Genomic DNA, 21,635 nt, shown 5'->3' with positions numbered 1-21,635 from the left:
GTCCAGAGGGAGCCTGCTGGTGACTTGCTTCCTGGTCTCAGTGAGCTGATACACAAAAAACAATTCCAGTCTTCCTTGTATCCTTGGAGTTCAGTCACACCCCCTGCTGGAAAGTGGGCTTGAGAGACCACACACTAGCTCTAGCTCTGGGGCGACAGCCATTTGCAGGAGGTCAAGAATATTTATGTTATTTAATGCTGTGATTAGTGATTTTTAGTCCCACATTGTGTTTGGCCATGTTATAAACCACTCAGAATCACTGAGAGCGCCTGAAGGCATGGATTTGAGCCCTAATCCCTCCCCATTCCAGCTGCATGAATTTACGTGAATCCCTTTACCTCCCCACTTCTCGGGTCTTTTTTTTTTTTTTTTTTAATCTGAAAGTGAGACTAATAGGATCTACCTCATAGACTATGGGGAAAAAGAAAAGCCATATTATAAGCAAATCACGTATCTAGTAAGATATCCGTTAACTGTAAATTTTAGAAAGTCAGAGTTCATGTCATGGCTAATTCAGTGGGACCGAGGTATATGGAGGGCTGGGCTCTTGGCTTTGTAAAGCAGAGCCTGTGGTACCACCAGGGAAGACATGGCTGATGAGGTTACCTGCAGTGCACGATCATGGGGCCTTTGCTCTTCGTAGCTTGCTGTCGAACCACGTGTACAAACTGCAGGATGCTCTCGGCCGCATTTGCTGTGGGTACTCCGTGATCGGGCCACGCCATGTAGTTGAAATGCATCACATCCTGTGTCTCGTCCGCCTTTAGGAGGAAAAGCCAACACAAGCGTGAGTGTCACAGTGTGCCCGCCAGGTGGCCTGGGCCTCCCCGGCCTCAGAAGTTAAAGCCCGTTCCCACCCTGGCCGGTCCCTCTTCCCTTCCCAGCCCTGTATCTGGCACAAAGCGGGCCCTGAAAAAAAAAATACTAATTGTATAACACTTCAAAGAGTAGGGTAAAGAGGTGAATCCATGGCTTTATAGAGATAAGAGCTCCAATGGATTGGGGTCTGCCTCCCAGCTCGGCCTTTTGGCAACTGCATCAGTGTTGGTCCATGAATCCCGTGGAAGGTGCTATTGGTTCCTTCCTGTCCCCGGATCCCCTTCATCAGGCTGATGCACCCCTTTTCCAGCTGCTGCTAACAGCATATGGCTACATCCTCCTCATGGCTGACGTCTACAAAGGGACGTGCCTTGCTGGGGTATGCCCAGGGAGATGTGTTTTTCTGAGGAGGGCAGCCCACAGCTGAGGAATGACGGATAATGGGGTACAAAGCACCTGCCCCCTTATGTCAGGAGGTAAGCTAACAGCACGGTGCCATTCATTGCCCCGGCCATCTCCGTGGGATCCAGCTGAGGCCAGAATTCAGAGAAACCCACTGCTGTGTGTATCTCCTTCCCTGCCCTGTCCTATCCTGCTTACCTGACTCCCTTAGTGATTTTACCCAAGTTTACACTTTCAGAACCTCACCAATGGGACAATCCCTGTCTTGTGCTCTGACCCAAGAAAAACTTGCTGAACATGTTTTCTCATACCTAAAATGAGCCCTTTTAGATGTTATAGGGTAAAATACCCCATCACAAGGATGGTTGTGAGAATTAAGTGTGCTCATGTCTGTGAAGGATGGGACCTGGTAGATATGGTCATCACTACTACCTAATTACCACCACCCTCTCCCATCCAGTTCAGCGTAGGTATACGGTTGGTTCTGGGAATCCCAATGGGTTGGTATGTTTTGTATATTTACTCATTCATATTAACTCATATGTCAAATACATTCTTGTCCCCTCAGAACTGAGTAATTGTCAGTGAGGGTATGAGCCTTCAAGATTTGCTCTTCTTCTTTTCTTTCTTCTTCTTCTTCTTTTTTAGATTTATTTATTTGAGAGAGAGAAAGAGTAAGGGAAGGGGTAGAGAGAGGGAGAGAGTCTCAAGCAGACACTGCACTGAGAACAGAGCCCCATTCAGACCCCGATCTCACAGCCCTGAGGTCATAACTTGAGCCCAAACCAAGAGTCTGATGCTTAATAGACTGAGCAACCCAGGTGCCCCAAGACTCACTCCTTTTAGTCTCTACTAATTTGTAAGCATGAAGATTTATTCTGTTCTTACTATCAATTGTCACAAATATTCCAAATCCAGGCCTCACAAAGATCTAATTCTTCTCCCTTCCCTCAAACATTCTAAAAGCCTAGAATCCACTGGGTGAATGGAATACTGTGCCGTAATTTGGAGAATTTGGCCTGGTTATGAAACTAAAGTTAGGTTCAGGTATTCAGGAGAAATGAATTCCTAAGAATCAGTAGTCTTGGGTGGAGTAAAATGTGTATAAATGTAAGTAAATACATAAATAAAGCATATACATGTAAGATCCGTGCAAACATAAATAAAACAGTGCCCCACCTGCACCTCCCCCCATCCCCTCTGTCTGTAAGACTCTCCATCCCCAGCCACATGCAGCCCCTCCCTCACTGCCTGCAAGGGCTCCTTCTCAGACACATGGAACATGCGTGCGCAGGTCTGCAAAGATGCTGGCGACTCTCACTGCTGTTTCCAGGAGGTATGGCCAGGAAATAACCCAAGCTTAATAAATTGTGCAGAACGACTCCATTACCCAGCACCATGAGGACTGAAGCACACGCAATCACTAGATAACTTTGGTTGCCCAGAGAAACTCCCCCAAAATGTTAGCTCTTTTCAAAGGCTGATTACAGGCTTCGTGCAAAGACCTGCACATGGTAGGCAATATATACGTATGTGTGTGTGTGTGTGTGTATTATTATACATATTTTTTTAGAAATTTTTACATATATATATAATTGATCTGAAAATATATCCAGCTAAAATATGCAAAGTGGTTCAAAACTAGGAAACACTTAAATTGTCATTAGTCTCTCTATAGCTACAAGACAGAGTTCTTCGTACAAGGGTGATCCCTGTCAGCTGAAAAACAAGGCACGCATCAATGGGAATGAACACATTTTTGCTGGTTTTAGTCCCCAGTTCCTACTCAGTTCAGGCCAAGTTTTCAAATTTCATGTTATGGTCATTTTCCTCCTTTCTTATTAAATGAGAAAACCATCCTTGTTACATCTTAGCCATTACAAAATTTCTCTTACTCCGATTTCCTCATTCATGTGCTTTTATCTGGTTGTACGCTGAAAGCTCCCATGTGTCAGTATGAAGGGAGTAAAGAAGAATGTGAACAAAAATTGAAACAAACAGAAAAACATCCATTAGCACAGCACAATATTCTTTTGCAATACAGCTTTCATTAAGGAAGCGTAAAATTTCGATTCTGTGTTTATGGCCAAATGGGGGCACTCTAGGACCAAATGTTTGTAACTACAGTCTACACATCTTACCAGAAAACACTATTATTCCATGTTTTATTTTAGTGTTTTAAGACCGTGACACGATTATCGTTGAAAGCTAGGTGACCATTTAAGACCAAGGACAAGAAGCATAGTACTGACCAGACACTGATCTATGTGACTCTCTCTGTCAAGGAAACAGGCATGGAACAGACCCTATTTTGCGCTTGGCACTCTCTTTTCTCCTGGATGCAAACATGGGGAATTATTTGTTCTACCTTTACCCAGATGTTTACACTGTCTTTCTGGCTGAAATAGCCAAGAAACAAAGCAGGATTCAAAGGGCACTCAGGTTGTCAAATATTTTTCTCTGAGGAACGTCTGTGAGCTTTCCAAGCGTTTTACTATTTTTGAAATCATTCATTCACCCCCTCATTTATTCATCCCACAAAAATTTTTATAAGTGGCTAAGGGTTGGGATTACAAAGCTTATTAAAACAGGGTACTTGCTTCCCACACCATTGTGGATGAAATGGGAAATGAATATGTTCAAAGTAGGATTTATCTCTTGAAGAAAGCAGTGTTGCAAAGTGTGAAGAGCTCACAGTCTAACATGATGGTGGGTTGGCCTCTGACACGTGGGCGTCCCCTCAGCACAGGGACACACCTGAACGTGTGCTTCGTGACTTACATAGTTAATCCGGAAGTGTCTGCGGGCCCAGTCGTCCCGCTCTTCCTCCGAGATCATCTCCACGGTGATGTCTCCGTAAGCTATGGGCTCTTCCGTGAATGGCCAGTAATGGTCGCATTTCACCTGAGGAGACAATGGCACAACATTTCAAAACAAACAGGTGATAGAAGAAAGAGCCAGTGCTCACTTAGGAAAAACAGAAGTCCTTGTCTCTGAAGAACCATGTCGTACTATTGTGAGGATGAAAATGGAACAAGTGGAAGTCTCTGGTACACAGTAAGCACTCAAGCCATGGCCACAGCTGGTACGGGTTGTGCTGTCCCAGTGGGGACCCCCCCCCCCGCACCCAGGCACTTACCCTTCTTTTCTCATTACACTGTGTGAGCATGACAATGATCTGAGACTTCTGTTGTAGAACCATCTTCCAAAAGTCATTTCTGGTCTCAGGTAGTGGCCCCTGTGTGGCAATATACTCCTGGGGTAAGTTGTATCCCTGAAGGATGAAGTGACAAATTTGTCACGTAAGGGACCACTCTCAACACCAAACCCTGCTCCCCACAAAGGAGGAAAACCTAAGAATTTACTGGGGATGAGCCTGGCAAAGGATCACACAGCCTGGATCGTGTTCTCTCCCTTTTTCATCAAAGAGGTGATCAGAGTAACGGACCTGCTCAGGTCTGCGTTATTGGAAGCCTTGTTCTCACACCTCTTTTACGAGAACAGTCACTGTTTTTAAAGCACAGGGGCTCATGGGGAGCCCTTGGAGTTGAGTTGCTGAAATTGAAGTTTATACATGAGAAAGGTGATTTAGGGTGATTATTTACTTTCACTTTCACCAGATCTTTACTGAGAAAGCCAAACATTACTCATCTATAGGCTCCCCCCCCCACCATTCGTTATTCTGAAGAGGAATAATGGGAACTCTTCCTGAGAGCTGGGGGTCCAGGTGGAGAATGGCTCTCTTTTTACAACAATTGGATGCCTCCCTGAATAGTCCCCTTCTTGCTGAGTTAGAATTGGGATGCCTGATTTTAAAACATTTTTGTATTTTATTTTATTTATGGTCTTTTACTTACAGGAATGTAGTTGGCATTGATATAGTCTGTGCCTTCCTCTTCATTCATGGAGACTAATCTCACACGACTAAAGTCATCTGGAAAGAACAACAAGAAGAGAGACTGAAAATGGGAGCAGAAAGAATTGTCTTGACCTTCTCTATCCAAATAGCAAGTCTGATCAGCCCGTGACAGGGTAGGTCGAGTTTATTTTACCCTGATATTTCAGCCACAACTCAGTCTTAGTTTCTTGTTTAGGTATAGAAACACACCTCAATCAGTGTTTCCTCTCCATCAGCTCCCCTGTCCTTGTCTCTGGGCTGTGGGGACATTATGCAGGATCGTTAGAGGAACTAAAATATCAGGGAGGTTGTATGGAAGGCTAGAGGATGTAACCTGAATCCATGATTCCCATGTCACCCAGCACATCCAGAAAATCTACTACCTTTCGGAAACCTAGGCGTTGCTCGGACTTTGTGTAAACAGACTTCAGATGAGAAAAGTACATTCTGGTATGTGTACAGATGTAAAGTGTTATAATGTGACACTGTGCAATTTCATCAAGAAGACTGATCAAGGAGAGAGTTCTCCTTCTAGAGCTTTTTCAGCTCTCCTCCTCCCCGATCTCAATTTTTCCCAGCACTACCCCCTGCCCCCACCTCTAGCCAGTGTGGCAGAGAAGAAAGTTAAATCTACATAGTGAAGTATTTTATTTGTCCAGTAAGTGCTTTGTATTACTTTTTTTTCTCTAATGTTGCTTTTATTACAAAATGTTAAGCACCAAGAAAACCTGCCGGAAGGAAGAAAGAGGAGGCATTTTAGTACATCGGTCTCCTTCCCTTGTCAGGGAGTTGATTGAAAATAGTTTATGATAGCTCAGATTATCTTATCCTAATTTGGCTAAGATTTCTGATCTCCAAAGAACCAAATGGTCAGTCTTTCCTGATCATCAGACACAATTCAGTTGAAAGCAAAGAAATTCAATATTCCTACATAGAATGGGATCTAGCAACATCAAAGCACAAATGGGACCAGTGCAGTCACAGAGATGGCCTAGAGGATCTCGAGGGCAGCTGGGCTTAGCCAGAGATTGCTGAAAGTGATGACTCTGCATTAACAGTCAGTCAGCCTTTGAGCGACATGAATAGGAGAGGCTCTAGTGACAATCTTACACGGTAGGATGTTTGTGTAACGATTTTTACATCGGTTCAGCGGAAGGTCTGCTGCAAAGTGCGGAATGTCCAGTCCAATCAATTTCAACTCCTGCAAATGACAGAGAACAGAGTTGAGATTTCGGTATTTGGTGTGGACTGGATTATCGTTCACACTGGATTATTCCTCACTCCCCGTCTGTAATAGAATCATCACACCCCCTCTTCCATGCGAGGTTCCAGTTACTCCCTCCTGGGACAGAGCGCACTTCTCCACTCCACTGTTCTCAGCTTGTTTTGGCCAATAAACCTGGGTAGGGATCATTCTGATCAGAAGCTTTAAGTGTACTTGCTCAGCTGGGTTTTCCCTCCTGTGCGACTACCATCTGTCGTGAAAAGAACATGCCCAGGGAAGCTGCTGGCCCCAGAATGAGGAGAGGCTTACAGCAGACCCGGTTCTGTCCTACAGACCCTGGAGGGATGAAAAGAAAGAAATGTTGTTGTGGATCCCTGAGATTTTGAGATTTGCCCTACAGGATGCTTCTATAGCTTTCTTGCAGGAATAGGGTTAATACAATATGTAAATATTCTGAATCGCTCAGTGATCACATGGAGAAGGTAAGAATTGTTTCAAAAACTTGAAAACCGAGACACATTTCAGAGCTTTGGAGGTATATATTTACTGAAATGTACACACTATGTGTAAACCTTTCTGTTCTATGGGGAAATGTAGGTATTTCTCCTACAGGTAATAGCCTTAGAGAAAGTAGTAAAAGAATGAGTAACAAGTAGGGAGTATTCCTCATGTTATAAGAAGTAAGGCCTACAGGCACTAAGTATCTGGAAATAAATCAGACAGTAAGAATGAATCAGTAGTAGATAGGCAAAGCTTTCAGTGAAAATAGGATCAACCAAGTACGTGCTTCTAAGTACATATCTATACTCCTATAAATCCTATAATCAAAATGTGCATTGGTAGGGCAACTTTTGTATAAACAGACAACCACCACACTTCAGCAAGATTATGTTACAGGCTAGGGGTGCCTCTAAGCATTCATCTCATGTGTCTTATTAGAAACATGCAGTTATGGTCAGGCCACCCAGATTTCCTAGGAGTTGTTGTTCATACTGTGGTTGGTGTGAATAGCTCCCTGGAGTTGGGCAGTGCACAACCAGTGCAGCAGATTTGGTTATGTTTCTGTACAAAGTTCAGGGAGCTATTAGCGAATGGCATATACAACCATCTAGAAATGGAATGATGTAGATAGTATGCACCTCTCTGTGAGCCTACTAACGGAGGCAGTAGAGAAACCATTTGCTGTAATTTTTTTTTTTTTTTTTTTACTCAGATAGGATGTTAATGCTGCACACACGGTTTACTCTTCACAATTCCTTCCAATTTTTACTCCAGTGAATCAGGAGTGAGAATACATATCTGGGGGAAGAGTTTGGGAGCGTCTTTGAAAGACTTCTGAAGGGGGTTGGGGACACTGGTGATGTTCTGAGAGACTGCAGAGGCATATCTCTTTCATGGCCCTTCTGTCTTGATTTGAATGTTCTTTGCAAAGCATATACTTTAAAGAGACCAAGTTCTTGGGTCTTTTGCTGCATCCACATAGAAGTTCCTTGTCAGCTTACTGGGATGCAAACTGCAGTCCACACAGATGGACCGACCTGAATCACTCAGCTCTCTCTCCTCCCTTCATTCTGCAACACTTTGGGCTTTATAAGATCATGAAATCCCGAGCTCTGGGGTCCAAGTTGAAGCCAACCTTAAAGAGAAGCTCTGCTGACTTTGATCCTCAATTCACAAAGGGAGTTCTTCTGTCTCAGGCAAAATCCTTGCTTGCTAAAGGCCTTTAACCAGAAGCATGTCACTGTTACTTTATAAGTGGTCTTTCCATTTTAAAGGGTTTTCAAAGACTGACTATATTCTTTTAAGTAACAAAATTTATTTTTAGCAAACTCCAACCAAATCAGTGTTATGTTTAGGTTAGTTCCTTGGCAGCTAGAAGCTAATTTAAATGATGCTTCCATTGCTTAAAATCTTTTGGAAGTCTACCTCCTTTAGAGAGTGTCGTTAGAGATAGTTGGTCAAAACATCTGGCTTCTTTTGGTGTACCACTCATAAAATGTAGGGTCTTGGAAAAGTAGCTCAACACTTGGTAACATCAGTTTAGGAAAAGTAGCTCAACACTTGGTAACATCAGTTTAGTTATCTGTAAGATAAGGCTAACAACTTTCCATCCCTCAGTCCCGTAGAGTGGCTCTCCAGGGGAACGATGAAACGCAACGCCTGTGAATACAGCACTCCTGATAACGGCGGGGAGATGCTTCCGTTCAGATTCTTTGTTTTGCTTTGCCCGGACGTGTAACTTCTCCCTCCTCTGCCATTTGCACTAACAGACCCACAACCTTCTCCTCAAGTCCCCTGCTTTGAAGACAGACTGATGAGCCACAGGAAGAGGCCTCGGTGACGAAAGAAAAGTGTGGAAACAGATTGGAGCTGGGAGCGGGAGCACATATGGAAGCCGACTAACTGATAGAACTTTAATTGTGTGTTGCCTCCCTGCTGTAAGTGCCCTAAGCTGGTAAGAGAGGTTTAATTGGCTCAACACTGTAAATGTAAATTGCCTCTGAATCCAGGCAGAGCAGGAACGGCGGGGGTGCACAAAATGCTTCACGATCTTTTGTAATTTAGCCTGTCACTAAGTGGAAAATCAAATACTAAGTTTCCCGGTTCAGTAGCTTTGCAGTTATTCTCTTTCCAACCATATGGAAGCTCCGGAAGCTTTAATCTTCATAAAGGCAAGGGACGACGTGATGGCCTGAAACCGACATAAATCATTTTTGAATTTTCATTTGCCAGTTTGGTTTCTGTTATGATTTATGACGGTGTGTTTCTTCCCGGGGGCCACGGAGTCATCCACAGTGGGTAGAGTGGTGGCTCCCCAAAAGATGCGTCCACACGCCAACCCCCAGAACCTGTGAATGTGGTCTTATTAAAGAAGAGGCTTTGCAGGTGCAGTTAAGTTAGGGATCATAAGACAAGATTATTCTGCATTATCTGGGTGGGCCCTGTATCCCAGAGAGAAGGCCATACAAAGGCAGAGACATAGGTTGGAGTCATGCAGCTGTAAGCCAAGGAGCGCCTGGAGCCTCCAGAAGCCGGAGAAAGCAAAGAAGGATTTTCCCCTAGAGCCTTCAAAGGACACATGGCCCTGATAACACTTTGATTTTGGACTTCCGGCCTCTAGAACTCTGAGAGAACAAACTCTGTTGCTTTAAGTGACCAAGACTGTGGTAATTTGTTACGGCAGCCCTGAGAAATTACTACAGTCCCCAAAGCCCAATGGCAGTCTACATTGGGTTGGCAGTCTACTTTGATTTTGGACTTCCAGCCTTTAGAATTCTGAGAGAACAAATTCTGTTGTTTTAAGTGACCAAGACTGTGGTAATTTGCTATAGCAGCTCTGAGAAACTACTACAGTGACAGTCTATGACCCCAGGGTAGGTTGGGGACAGGAAAGCACAAACATATGCACTATGTTAGTCCAGTCCAGCTGCCCACAAAGTACCACAGACTGGGTGGTTTAAATAATGGACATGTATTCCTCACAGTTCTGGAGGCTGAGCAGGCTAATATCAAGGTGCTGACAAGGTAGTTTTCATTCTGGGGCTTTTCATGACTTGTGTGTGACTACCGTCTCACTGTGCACTCATGTGACCTTTCTTGCCTAACCCTACTTACCTTCCCAAACTTCCATCTTGTCCACATATCAATTTTGGGAGGACACAGGCAGCTTGTAACCTGCGCAGTCACCTTCCAAGAGGACCACAAACTCTATTCCGGCTGTAGAGTCTGTAAGAGTGTCAGCAGGGTCTAAGTATTTGGGACCGTTTGGACCACAGAGTCAAGTGAGTTTGATTACTGGACTACAGAACAAGTGGGGAGACACAACGTCACTGGTGGTGTTGACAGTGGTGGAGCCATCTGTGGCAGATGCAAGGCTTGGTGGAACTGGGCAAGTTCTGGCTGGTTTTCAGGTAAATGCAAAAGGAGCCAGGATTTAGAATGAGGTGTTTAGTGAGGCTCTGTATTCATTTCTGAGGGCTGCCGTAAGAAAGTACCACAAGCTGAGTGGCTCAGAGCAACAGAAATTGTCTTATAGTTCTGGAAGCTGTATGTCTGCAGTCAAGGTGTTAGCAGGGACTTCTGACGTCTGTCATTTATGGAGGAATATTAGGGCATCCTTCCCATCTCTTCTTAGTGTCTGATGGTTTGCTGGCAAACTTTGATATTCCTTCACTTGCCACCCTATAACTCCAGTCGCCGCCTTTGTCACCACATGGTGTTCTCCCTATTTGTCTCTGTGTCTTCACACAGCTCTGTTTCCATAGGGACACCAGTCTGACTTGGAGCCCACACTGCTCCAGCATAACTTCATCTTAACTAATTACATTTTTAATGACCCTGTTTCCAAATAAGGTCATATTCGGAGGTACTGAGTGCTTAGTGCTTCAACATATCTTTGGGGGACACAATTAAACCCAGAACTGATCCTCTAAAGGAAGAATGGGGTACAGTAGAAATGGATGTCTTGGGGAGGTGATGGAGGACTGGAGGGGAAGGATGCCAAGTTCAGGGAAGTCTGGCAGGGCCCTGGGCACTAGGATGGGATTTAGCGGTCATGCTCCAGCTGCTGGACAGATTGCTAGTATAGGTACCTGGAAACAGAAGATTAGAAACAAGAGGAGGGAAGATTAGAAAGATTAAAAGATTAGAAGATTAGAAACAAGAGGAGGGAAGACTCAGGTCTGGGAACCAAGCAAGACCCCTGGAGTAAGAGAGTTGAAGGTGACTTATTTTAACAATGGCTGCATGTAGGTCTCCAGTGAATTGGCCCGGAACACAAATAAGAAGAGCTGCCACTGGGAGCTACCAGCAGAAATCCCAGCTCATCCCTCATGAACAATGTGGCAAGGAATGCAGTTTGTTTTGGCCTTTGGAACCACATTTCTGAACAAAGATGGCGAGGGCTTTTGCTAGCATCCTGATTAAACAAGTACAAAACACAGAAATTAATGGCAGAATGAGCAATATATGGTAGGTCTCATGGGCTCTCCAACTTCAAGCTCTAAATTCTGGCTCTTCAAAACCCTTCCGTATGAGACATAAGGAATGAGGAATGGAACCTAATCCCTGAGTCCCAAGCCTCCTTAAGAAAAGATGCACATTTTCATCAGAAGGATAATCAATCTTCCCAGCAGTTCCAAAATCAGATGCAGAGTGAAAAAGGAATGCATTTAGTGAGTGCACATTAGCAAGTCATATAGCTTCATGTATGACTTATAGCTGTATTGATTATATATGCAAATCCAGACATTCATTTCAATTAGCATAATGCCTATAAATGATGTAATTTCTCAGTATGAGTGTGATCTTTCAACGTCAGTATCCAAATGAATACAAGTATTAAACATTCATACAAACAGAACAAATAACTGTTCAGCTACTGAATTTAGCTAAACCAGATGATTGGGCCATTTTCATACCCTCCTGGGTTCTTATTAGAGCAGGAAACCTTTTTTTTTTCCTTCTTAAGTTTTGATTAATTACCAATTTCAGGAAAATTTGACGGCTGCCGTGTGAAAGGTCTGACATACATCATAAAATCAGATATGGGTATGAGTCTTTGAAAACAGATGAGGGTACCCAGACATGGAAACTGAGGGGTCAGCAGCAGGGTGGGGTGGAGGCTGGCGGTGCCTGAAGCTGGTGAATGAAAAAGGAAGTGAGTCAGGCCCATGGGTCACTGCTTGGGCAAATATTAGCTCAAAAATCACCGCCTGAGCCTGTGACTTAAAGCCGACTTCTGGAGAATAATTTGTATTTTCTCACCAGAACAGGGACACACCATCAGGACTTGGCACCAATCAAGTTACATATAGGATCAACAATGTATTAAGAACAAAGATATATGGAGAAAAGCTTCGGAGAAAATAAAGATACCAAACAGTCCTTCAAATCATGGTGTGATGGGTGTCACACAAATCAGGTGTCAGCTTGGCCAGGCTAGACAGTGCTTGGTCAGACATCAGTCTAGATGTTGTGGGAAGGGTTTGTTTGTTTGTTTGTTTGTTTGTTTTTTAAAGATGTAATTAACATTTAAATCTGTAGGCTTTGAGAAAGCAGGTTACTCTCCATAACATGGGTGGGCCTCATCCATCAGGTGAAGACCCTAAGAGAAATGAATGAGGTGCCCTGAGGAGGAGGAAATTCTGCCTCCTGCTTGCTTCTGGATTGAGCAGCAACATCAATGCTTCCCTGGGTCCATACCCTGCCCTGTGGTTTTCAGACTTGTGAGCTTCCACACTGTTGTGAGCCTGTTCCTTAAAATAAGACTGTCTCTTTATCTATATTTCTTCTATTATATTATTGTATATAGGATATACATACTATAATACATAAGGATTCTCAATTGTATAAGAAGTATATAATGTAATGAACTTATGGATGAATTAACTTATTGTATTGTGTTAGTGTTTATATATGTATAAATGTATATGTTTCCTATTGGTCTGTTTCTCTCGAGAACTCTAATACGCTTGAGTTAGAAAGCTTGGATGTACCCTCCTCTCACACTTAGCCCAGTGTCTGTGAATGGAATACTACTTGCCTGGGACAATTCTTTATGGTGCAGGACTGTCCCACTCATCGCAGAGCATTTTTCATCCTTGTCCCTTTCTCCATTGAATACCACTAGTAGCTTCTTCCCAAGGCATTATGAAAACCAAAAATACTCGCACACACTCCAAACTCTCCCTAAGGGGCTGCCTGGTACTGGCCCAGTTGAGAATCACTGATTTAGTTCAACCTTCTCATTGAATGGATGAACAAATCGAGGAGCTGAGAAATTGTGACTTTTTTTCAATATTAATTAATAGCTAAACAGTCATGAGAACTAAGGGGTTTGGATTCCCAATTTAGTACATTCTTACCTCCTTTATAATTCTTACAGAATAAGCCTGAATGTGTTCATTTATATATTGAATGTATAAAAACTCTCAGCACCATATAAATTAAGCATTTAGCACATAGAATTTATTATTCTACTTTTCACATTTTTGAAACATCTGAAGCTAGGATGTAATCATTAATTGCTTGATTCTCCAGTGTCCTTTCTTTTTGGGGGAATAGTGTTCCCCATTGGTTTAGCTAAGTGGTTCCAGTAAGAGCTGTCCCATTCCTATGTGACTCTACCCTCTCAGGCTGCAACTGGCTTGAGTGGACGTCACAACCAAGGCCAGCCCACTCCTGTTAATTTTTAAACTCTGAATAAGGAGAGTCAACAGTTCCTTTGGAAACTCTCGGATGTGATGCCCAGGGGTTGTGGGTGGTTGTTTTCCACTGTGAGAGAGAGGTTGGTTTGCAGCAAAAGTGCGAGAGGTCAAGACAGAGAAAGAAGCAGAAATGAGAAAGGGGGGGGGTGGTCTCTGCAGGGGTGGGGCCCTTGGTTCCAATCATTTCTGAGACTGAGCTGCTCCCTTTCCTCCCTGGAGTCTGAATGGTGTGTCATTCACAACTAAAATCATCTTTTCTTTTTACCAGAAAATGACTCACTGAATTTTCTTTATGATGATGCACTAGAGAAGCCCAGCAATAATCACACTGGGGTTTGATGGCATAACCTGAGAGGGACTCCTAATCCTCCCAGTGAGGGCAATGATGTTAGCTATGTCACCTAGGTGACATCATTGTGTAGGGAAGAGAGCTGGAGGCTTCAATGAATTTGAAAGTGTACATCCATCACAATTTTCATCACCATTATCAGAATGAATCATCCAGACCTCTATTTTTTTTTCCTGAGTTTAGCATATGTGTCCTTATAGAAAGTTTCCTTTCTTTCTGAAATCCCATCCTTGCCATAGATGTCCAGTTCACACCAAAGTTCTATTCTTTGAGATACAGCATTTGGTGTGACATCTACAACTTCTCGCATACTTGCGTGCAGCAGGTGACTGAGCTGGGCTCTGTGTGGAATTTCTGATCACACAGGTGGGTAGTATTAGGGGGTTTTGTATTTGATCATGGGTGAAGTTCTTCTCATCCTTATATTCCCTCTTAGGATATCCACACAAGGACTCCTGCTGCTTCTTGCAGACCTAAGATATCCCCAGCTGATGAGGGACTTGGCAGATTGACTGATTGATTGTTTGTTCACCCCACTACCCACATTTGTTCTCTCTTTTCCTCCAGTGGTGCCACCCTAGCCTGACGTGCAAAGGGTGCGCGTCCTCACTCTGCACCAGCCAATGAGACACCACCATGCTGCCCATGATGAATCATATTGCAAGCCCAGTGAGCTGGGAAATGACACCAGTCCCCATATGCCAAGACCCATGCCTCATCTACCACAGAAGGTAGGACATACTTGATCTACTCACCTCAAACTGAAGAGAAAATTTATAGTCAGAGTCTTTGGCCATATCCTTGATGTAGGCATCAAAGTCATCCAGTTGAACTGGGCTTTACCAAACACAAAGAAATATATGTTTTAAAAATCTGGTTGGCAGTTATCTATACTGTTTAATGTTATACTTTTCAAACATGAATGATTTTCTTGGAGAAAAAAGCATTTTTACTTGCTCTTTTGTTGTTAAAGTAATCAGTACCTAGTATGTTGTGATTAAAAGAGGACCTTATATATTATACTCCCTTGAGATGGGAAAGAGCTCTAGATTTTCAATCGGCTCTAACTCCAGCAATAAAATATTATATATATGGGATGCCTTGGTGGCTCAGTTGGTTCAGCATCTGCCTTTGGCTCAGGCCATGATCTGGGAGCCCTGGGATCAAGTTCTTCCTTGCCCATCAGGGAGCCTGCTTCTCCCTCTGCCTGCTCTGCCTGCCACTCCCGTTGCTGTATTCTTTCTCTCTCTGACAAATAAATAAATAAAATCTTTAAAAAATTATATATATATGCATGCTTACATACATACATGTATATATGTTGTTTCTAGAAAATTCTGATTGATGGGAAATCACCAGGGATTAGAGTCTGGAGAACTGTTTGAGATGTGGTTTTATTTTACTTACTGTGTAATCATGGAAAATTGAATCTTGTGAGATTCAACGTTCTCCTCTATAAAATACTATGGTCATTCTTACCTTCCAACATTGACACACAGTATATTAAAGAACTTTAGAAATTTAAACAGCTTTACAAGTATAGGCTCCATACTGCTAGCTACACTGTCTTCTCAGGGCAGAGCAGGGTCAATGCAATGAAGCACATATCCAGAAAGCTTCTAGAGCCTCATTCCTTAAAGCCATGTTTAGAGGCTTGTGTGTCTATAAAAGTATCAAAAAGGGTCAAAGGTATAATCAAGTAATGCATCTGAGCTTATGTGTCTGTATCTCCAGCCGAAGTTCTCACCTCTTTCCTTCTTCTTTTTATGAATAAGAATTATATTTTATTTCTTACAGTTTTCCGTAGCTGCTTATCTTTCCTGGATTTTACCTACACCAACCTGCTCTTTAAGCATCACATGATACTGAGCTCTGGCAACTAGTCCAAGCCTTTCCACTTTGGCAGGATCCACACAGAGACCTTTCCCTTAGTCTTACTGCAAATTTCTCCACTGTATCCTCTACCTGTGGCCTTATGTCCTATTAGCAAATGCATAGTATTATGAATAGCTGTTTGTTTAAAGTTGTTGATTAACCAATATGACAGATTATGTTAAGATTTTAGTAGATTTTGAAAGATTTTTATTTATTTATTTGACAGACAGAGATCACAAGTAGGCAGAGAGGCAGGCAGAGAGAGAAAGGAGGAAGCAGACTCCCTGCTGAGCAGGGAGCCGATGTGAGGCTCGATCCCAGGACCCTGGGATCATGACCTGAGCTGAAGGCAGAGGCTTTAACCCACTGAGCCACCCAGGCACCCAAGATTTTAGTAGATTTTAAAGGGCATTACACCTCCCAGATTACACTTGAATTTTAACTGTTTCACTTAATAGCATTAATGACTTGGTTCCATAAAACACACCCCAGAGCATACATATTCGCATATGTTTTATTGCTCGGTTGATCCCTGAAGTAGACAACTGAAGACAAGTGATCCCTGAAGCAACATCAGCCCCATGCTTCAAGAGGGACAGCCAAGGCTAAGTGAGTAAAGTGAGTAGTTCAAGATCGCATGGCTCCTCAGCAGTGGAATGCTGACCAGCTCCGCAGGAGAATGTTTCTGGTTAAAGGACATCCCCACGTCAAATTTGCCACCTTCCAAGAGAATGACTAAAGGTGGAGCTCCAGTCCTAGAATGAATTCCCTTAGACCTGCCCTCTCTGGCTGTTGTCTTTGAACAGTGCATTGACCTTAAGGTTGGGTTTAACCAATCTAGCTTTCATCTCATTACCAGGAGAATGGAAGCACAAATAGGGAAGGCAATCTGAGAAAATATTTATGGGTTAGAAAAAGCAAAAGGAAAAGAGAGACAGAGGAAGGGCCAGGAAATAATAGAATGAACATCAGGGAGAGGGGAAGTGGGAATTATGGTAAAGAGGAGCAAAACAAGCTAGGAGGGAGGAGAGATCAGGAGGATAAAGGTTTAGGGAGAAAAGGGAGAAGAGAAGGTAGAACAGAGGACTGGTAAAGTGAGAATAGGTAGAAACTGGAAAGGGGAGCCACAGGGACATGGTGGGGTAGGAATGGCTCTGGGAAGGGAAGAGAAAGGGTAAAGAGAAAACAAATAAAAATGTGGGGCAGGGGCTCCCCCTTTTATTTTGTGTGTGTGTGTGTGTGTGTGTGTTTTAAATATTTTATTTATTTATTTGACAGAGAGAGAAATCACAAGCAGGCAGAGAGGCAGGCAGAGAGAGAGAGGGGGAAGCAGGCTCCCCGCTGAGCAGAGAGCCCGATGCCGGGGCTTGATCCTAGGACCCTGAGACCATGACCTGAGCTTAAGGCAGAGGCTTAACCCACTGAGCCACCCAGGTGCCCGGGGGTTCCCCTCTTTTAAAGGGGTTTTTAGAGAAGGCTTTTGGAGAAGGAGGGAGGACCAGAAAGAAAATGAGAAAAAGGAAGGAGGAAGCTGATTTGACATGACGTGATGTGATGTGATGTGACGTGATGTGGCTTGTGGGCAGGGTCCAACCACAACTGTACTTTACCCAGACTTTTGTCCATGTCTTGCTTCCCATCCTCCCTTCCAGGTTTTGGGAGGAGCAAGCCTGACAGAGTCTCCCATTTTGGTCCAGAGACCCTGTCTTCTAACATGCCTCTCCATCTCACTTAACAATCCAACCAAAAATTTTGGGCAACAAAGTCTTTCTGTTCCTGTCAAATCATTCTAGGTGACAGCTAGGTGACACTAGCTCTCTTCTATTTTGGTTGATGTTGTCTCTCCTGCATCAGTTGATATATGCCAATGGAACACACACTGATTTGAAATAGATTTAGGAAAGAATTATTCTGTTATCTATCCGTACCTGAAAAAATCTGTATGTCACTCAAGGCTAAATAGAAATATTTTGCATCAACATTTTTTTTAAATGTAATCCACTAGCGTGAATGCCACAGATTTTTTTTAATTTAAAAAACATTTTTTTAAATGTTTAGTTAGTTACTATATGGTACATCATTGGTTTTTGATGTAGTGTTCCATGATTCATTATTTGCATATAATACCCAGTGCTGATTATAACACATGCCCTCCTTAATACCCATCACCCAGCTACGCTATTTGTCCCTTCACCTCCTTCCCTCTGAAATCCTCATATTGTTTTCCAGAGTCCATAGTCTCTCATGGTTCTTCTCCCCCTCTGATTACCCCACTTCAGTTTTCCCTTCCTTCCCTGAATGTCCTCCATGATAGTCCTTATGTTCCACATATGAGTGAAGCCAAGTGGTAATTGTCTTTCTCTGCTTGACTTATTTCACTCAGCATAATTCCCTCTAGTTCCAGTCATGTTGATGCCAATGGTGAGTATTCATCCTTTCTGACAGCTGAGAAATATTCTAGTGTATATATGGACCACATCTTCTTTATCCATTCATGTGCTGAAGGTCATCCTGGCTTCCTCTACAGTTTGGCTATTGTGGACATTGCTGCTATGAACATTGGGGTGCATGTGCCCCTTCTTTTCACTACATCTGTATCTTTGGGGTAAATACCCCCTAGTGCATTTGCTGGGTCATAGGGTAGCTCTATTTTTAACTTTTTGAGGAAACGCCATACTGTTTTCAAAAGTGGCTATATCAGCTTGTCATTCCACCAACAGTATAAGAGAGTTCCTCTTTCTCCACATACTTGCCAATATTTGTTGTTTCCTGCCTTGTTAAATTTTGCCATGAATACCACAGATTTGACTGGAATCCCTAATTGCCTCCTATTAATTCATCAATATTTTATCCTAGGCAAATATCAAGGATAAACTCTAGGTATGGAAATTTTCCACTCTTTATATGCAGAGTTTTAACTAATGGCCTGGAGGTGACAATCTAATTAGACCTTTGAAATCAACTGATGGGTAATTTTTTGCTCCAAAATCTTAATTCTTATGACTTAGCAATTCAGTAGGTAAGTGAAACCAAGGCTAGCTACAATAATTATTCTTTTCTATTTATTACAAAGACTTCCTGAGACAGCATTTCTCAAAGTACTGATTATAATATCAAATAGAGTAAAAGCCTTTCCCTGCACTAAGCACAGCATTTCAAGTATAAAATGGCAAAGATTTTGGTACAACTTTGATTTAGCGAACTATTAGAAGTTTTCTCGATTTAGAATGGCAAACCTCCTTCTACAAGACTTTTATAATTCCCAACAGTGCATTCTTTCTCAGTTTTCATATGATGACAATTTTCCTTATTCCTGACCTGTTTTCTGTGATACACTTTCTTAGTGACCTCTACCACCCATACGAGTAATATGGTTTAGCTGTTGAAATATACACTTGCTTCTTTTTAATGTTTTCTTTCTTTAAGTAATCTCTATACTCAATGTGGGGCTTGAACTCACAACCCTGAGATCAAAGTCGCATGCTTCTCCAACTGAGCCAGCCAGGGCCCCTACATTTGTCTCTTTCTTTAGCATCCCTCCTATTGGAAGACAAGCAATCGTTTTGATTTGCGAAATGAAGATCACTGGGAAGAACTTTAAAAATTTTTTTAAAAAGAAACAGTAAGGAAAACTTACCATATTATATACTTCAAAGTTTCTAAGACTAATCTTTAATGTTTTCACTACAAAAAGAAACAGTAATTATGTGACAGGATGGAGGTGTTGGCTGAATGCTATGGTGAGACTCCTACTGCCTTATATCGGTGTATTAAATCAACACATGGCACACCTGAAACTTACACACTGTTCTAGGTCAGTTATATCTCAATAATAAAAAAGCAACTTACTTAGTCAGTTTCCTCTTCTTTAAACCATTTTTACTCCTGAGAATTAAAAAAAAAAAAGACAGCTTTATTTGGACAAAAGAATCAATTGACATAATGATGAAACTTTAAGAGCTTTAAATAATTACATCAGACACCTCACTTTTATTTAATTTTCACTAAACATACCTCCAGTTTGTTTAATTACTTTTCCTTAAATGAGAAGATGATAATAATTTTAGATTCACTTCTTAAACAGTCTATTAGATTACAGGAACATACTTGTACTTTACATTTTGGGTTTGCCAAATACTAAATTCTAGAAATAAAATCTCTTGCTATTAAGTGGCTGAAGTATTTTATAAATAAATAGAAATATATGTTGCCTAAAAACTCAAAGATCTATAGCTGAGAAGGAAAGAATTGGGGAATAAAAGGGAGACCTACATGTCTGGGAAGGTGGACATGTTGGTTGTCAAAGACTCAAAGAACCTTTTCAGTATCTTCCCTGGGAATGTGACTTTGCACTCTCCATGTTGGAATGTATCTTTTTTTTTTTTTAATTAAGATTTATTTATTTATTTGAGAGAGAGAGTGTGTGTGTGTGCACAAGCAGGAGGGGCAGAGGGAGAGGCAGAGAAAATCTCAAGCAGATTCTGTGCTGAGCACAGAGCCTTATGCGGAGCTCGATCTCATGACTCTGAGGTCATGATCTGAGTGGAAACCAAGAGCTGGATGCTTGACTGACAGCACCACCCAGGCACCCTGGCACGTATCATAGAATTCTACTATGGCATTGTTCTTACTCAATTTTGAGGTATTTTTTAAAGCTATCTGAAGAATTGTACCTATTACTTACTATTTCTTAATTCATTGTTATTCTGTAAGCTCAAACATGGGCAATGTTAATGCATGCTTCAGTTAGTTACATTTTTAGGGGGCATTTAGGGTAATCATTTTCAACCAATAAGAGATAACTGACCTAAGTTAGTGAATGCGAATATGGTCTCTGCTGAAACACTCCATTACTGTATTTTTATTGTTTTATATAAATGACAAATATTGATATGATTATGAGTAACCGTTTTTACAAATAGTTTCCCAAGGTCTTTAAGTATTGATAGAAGCACTCAAACTTGCAGAAAATAAGCCATCTGTAGTAAATAACCAGTGTGATCTGAAGACTCTCATGTGCCAGAATATTTATTATATTAAAAATTGTGGGGGTGGTTAGGTGGCTCAGTTGGTTAAGGAACCTGACTCTTTTTTTTTTTTTAAGATTTTTATTTATTTATTTGACAGAGAAATCACAAGTAGGCAGAGAGGCAGACAGAGCGAGAAGGGGAAGCAGGCTCGCTGCTGAGCAGAGAGCCCGATGCGGGGCTCGATCCCAGGATCCTGGGATCATGACCTGAGCCGAAGGCAGAGGCTTTAACCCACTGAGCCACCCATGCGCCCCGGAACCTGACTCTTGATTTCAGCTCAGTTCATGATTTCAGGCTTGCAAGATTAAGCCCCGATTCCAGCTCCCTGCTCAGCTCAGTCTGCTTGAGAATCTCTCCCTCCATCTCCCCCACCCCCTGCTCATGCTCATTCTCTCTAAATAAACAAAATCTTAAAAAAAATAAAAATTAGAATTGTGAATATCCGAGTATCTTCATTTCTAGAAAGTCTGTAGCACAATGGAACACTGCTTCCTCTGTGCTCTTGTAGCGTGTTGTTCATGGACTGATTCTCCCAGGGTCTGTCAGTTGCTTCTGTGCTCCTTGCTACATAGTACTTCCCCCTTCCCCTCCCCCCCTTCAAGAGCTGAGCACAGGTAATAGGACACACTGTGGTGCTCAATAAGTGTTTCGTGAATTAGGTTGAAACAAAATACCTTTGCTGTGTTGCCCCCACAATTTTACTTAATGATTCAATGAGGAGTTTGATACTAGACTCGGGAAGTGGAACTGGTGGATGGATAGGAAGTTACAAAGGGCAGGGAATTTAGGGGAAATACCCATTTAGGCAAGTGGTGTTTCTGGTTCTCAT

The 21,635-nt window shown here is 42.3% G+C and overlaps 1 protein-coding gene across 1 annotated transcript in view; it reads right to left on the bottom strand.

Moving 5' to 3' along the window:
• The window catches only part of PTPRO (protein tyrosine phosphatase receptor type O), a 233,810-nt gene that overhangs the window by 9,546 nt on the left and 202,629 nt on the right, over window positions 1–21,635 (bottom strand). Inside the window, exons 18-24 of the mRNA XM_032855072.1 lie at window positions 19,626–19,661; window positions 14,657–14,738; window positions 6,230–6,320; window positions 5,079–5,155; window positions 4,361–4,495; window positions 4,003–4,125; window positions 607–761 (exon numbers count right to left, since the gene is read on the bottom strand). Coding sequence (XP_032710963.1) covers window positions 607–761; window positions 4,003–4,125; window positions 4,361–4,495; window positions 5,079–5,155; window positions 6,230–6,320; window positions 14,657–14,738; window positions 19,626–19,661 — 699 coding nt within the window. The remainder of the gene's footprint in view (window positions 1–606; window positions 762–4,002; window positions 4,126–4,360; window positions 4,496–5,078; window positions 5,156–6,229; window positions 6,321–14,656; window positions 14,739–19,625; window positions 19,662–21,635) is intronic.

The sequence above is a fragment of the Lontra canadensis genome, unplaced genomic scaffold, assembly GCF_010015895.1.
Source record: "Lontra canadensis isolate GAN:19392208 unplaced genomic scaffold, GSC_riverotter_1.0 scaffold9, whole genome shotgun sequence".
NCBI classification, from domain to species: domain Eukaryota; kingdom Metazoa; phylum Chordata; class Mammalia; order Carnivora; family Mustelidae; genus Lontra; species Lontra canadensis.
This window is presented reverse-complemented; position numbering and strand designations above follow the sequence as displayed.